The 2564-nt window shown below is 33.6% G+C and overlaps 1 protein-coding gene across 1 annotated transcript in view; it reads left to right on the forward strand.

Annotated features, from left to right (window-relative positions):
- Nucleotides 1-20, forward strand: part of LOC118753209 — a gene marked incomplete at its 5' end in the record, with an annotated part of 18575 nt that extends 18555 nt beyond the window's left edge. The window contains one exon of the mRNA XM_036488082.1: nt 5-20. Within this exon, the coding sequence (XP_036343975.1) occupies nt 5-20 (16 nt within the window). The remainder of the gene's footprint in view (nt 1-4) is intronic.
- Between the last annotated feature and the right edge of the window lie 2544 nt (nt 21-2564).

Here is a 2564-nt window from a genome sequence, read left to right on the forward strand (position 1 = left end):
ACAGCTGGGTGACACAATGAAATCAAGGTAAGTATTTGTGGAGGGGGCATTAAACAGTAGTAGAAGGTTGTTGGTTGTTGCTGCTGTTCTGGGGCAGGCAAAATTGCATGGAAAGTTGAAAGTCAAAAGTAGCCAACTGCAGCATTAACAACTGCTCCATCAGCAGCGCCAGTAGTACCAGCTCAACCGCTACCAACAGAACTTGCGCCAATCGGTTGACCGTGTCAACATGCAAATGAATATTGCAAAGTCGTAACGCTGCCTGTCGCACAGAGATACCTTTATGCTGCACGCAAGAGATACCTTTATGCTGCACGCAAGAGATCAAGTGTGCACTGCCTGCCTCAACTCCGGCTGTGGAAGTGTATGCGCGTGTGTGTGTTTGTGTTTGTGCGCCTGCGATAGCACTTGTCACTTTGGCTTTGATTGTTGTGTGCGCCATCGCTATGGCAGCCCGCATAAATAAATATTTAAGCCTTTACATTTTAATGCATTGCTCTTCACGGCTGGCTTCATCTTCTGCTTCTGCACATTTTCTTTTGATGTGGTGCAGTGACAATTTTTTACGCACATGCTCATACCTACTTACACAGTATACCAGTAGAAAAGGTTTTTGTTGTAGCTGTTAATTTGGTCCCCATAAAGGACTTGAGGGTTGCGAGCAACTATTTTGCCGCATTCAGGGTGCTGTGCAGCAAAATAATGTGGTGAAAAATTTTAACATCGGATAAATGGCGAGAGAAATATTGTTATGCACTTTATAAGTAAGCATGAACGTAATAAAATGTTTCATACTTCAATACAACTAATTAGCGCTATTTTTGCAATTCGAAATGATCTTAAAAATATTTGTAGTGAAATATGTACTTTATGAGTTAAATGGAAACTATCTTATATGTAAAAATATATTACGATTTACTTCAAATAAATGATGTAAAATGTTTTATATATGGATCTAATTTTAATAATAAAATTTATTACTTTCATCTACATTGTTTTTATTGTAAGTTTTCACGAGTAGTTGCAGTTTTCTGCAATTGTCTCTGGCCGACTATACATGTTAAAGCCAAATAATTTCACAATTTGTACCCTATTAAAGGTTTATATTTTAATAAAATGTGATCAATTATTTAAGAATATATGATCAATACTGAACGCACTTGGAGTGAATTTTCGAACACGGAGCGAAATATGCATATTAAGACTAAATAATTTCTAACTTTCTACCATATTATACGTTTATATTTCAATGTAATATGACTAATTACTGAAGAATATATAAACTCCGAACAAATTCACTACTAAATGCTTGACAAACAATATTTGAATCAAAAGATCAATAGTGAACGCGCTCGGAGCGATTTTGGAACACGATATAAATGTTAAGACTAAAAAATTTCTTATAAGCTTATGTTTTAATATAATATAATTAATACTGAAGAATATATTAACTCCGATCAAAGTATAGTATTAATTGTATGACAAACTATTTAAAGCAAATGATCAACAATGAACGCGCTCGGATCAAATTTTGGAACACTTCATAGAATATTTACAGAGGAAGTATATTATTTGGTAGAGATCAAAATGTATTTAACAAAGTGTGATTGAATTTGATATTGCTCTCAGAAGAACCATCCTATAGTCAAATGGAAAAAAAAATGTTATGCATTTTGAATCGTTTGTTTATATTTTTTACATAATATTAAGAGAGCCGCACTGAGTTGTCAATAACACCTTGTTTAATACACCCATGATACAAATATTTAAAGGTAAAAGCGCTTGCTCAATTCGTCGGCCATCATTTATTTTTTGAAGTTTGTCTAGTTTATAAAATTGAAATTTTGAGGGCAACTCAAATGCCAAATAAAAGTAAAACAAAAAAGAAATAGATGAAAATATTGAAGTTTTCATTTATTTCCCCGCAAACATATTCTGAGCGTTCAGAATATATGAGTCCGAAGGGAGTCCTAGGTAGGTAAGAAATATGAGTTTCAAAAACAAATTTTTTTTTACTCTTATATGAATCTTTTAGGACTCATATATGATCCAAGTTATGAGCCAGCACCTTGTGCCAAATAAAAACAATAAAGATTTGAAATTTATATCCAAACTTGTTTATACAGAAATTGAAAATAATTAGAAAACAATAAATGAACAAAATTTAGCTGCAGCTGCTTTTATTGCATGCATGGTGGAATGTGTATATGCACGTAAGTATGTATGCATGTTATTTGAAAGAATTTTTTTGCTGAATGCTTTTGCAAATATAGTGCGTTCAACAAGACTCAAAGAACAACCTAAAATAAGAGTCCGAATTTAGTAATTTATGAGGCTGATTAGAGGCTCGAAAAGAGTCTGAAATGATTCATATATGAGGCCAATAATTGTTTTAAAATAGTCCAAAATGAGCCGTATATTAGGCCAATAAGAGTCCAATATGACTCATATTGAGGCTGGGACCCAGCAAACATTTGGAGTCATAAATGAGTCTTTAAGGAGTCCTATTTCGGAGCCATTACGCTCATAATGAGCTCATTTAAGAGTCCGATATGAGTGTGTTT

Source organism: Rhagoletis pomonella, unplaced genomic scaffold (genome assembly GCF_013731165.1).
Source record: "Rhagoletis pomonella isolate Grant_MI unplaced genomic scaffold, Rhpom_1.0 Rhpom_scaffold_02204, whole genome shotgun sequence".
Classification (NCBI taxonomy): domain Eukaryota; kingdom Metazoa; phylum Arthropoda; class Insecta; order Diptera; family Tephritidae; genus Rhagoletis; species Rhagoletis pomonella.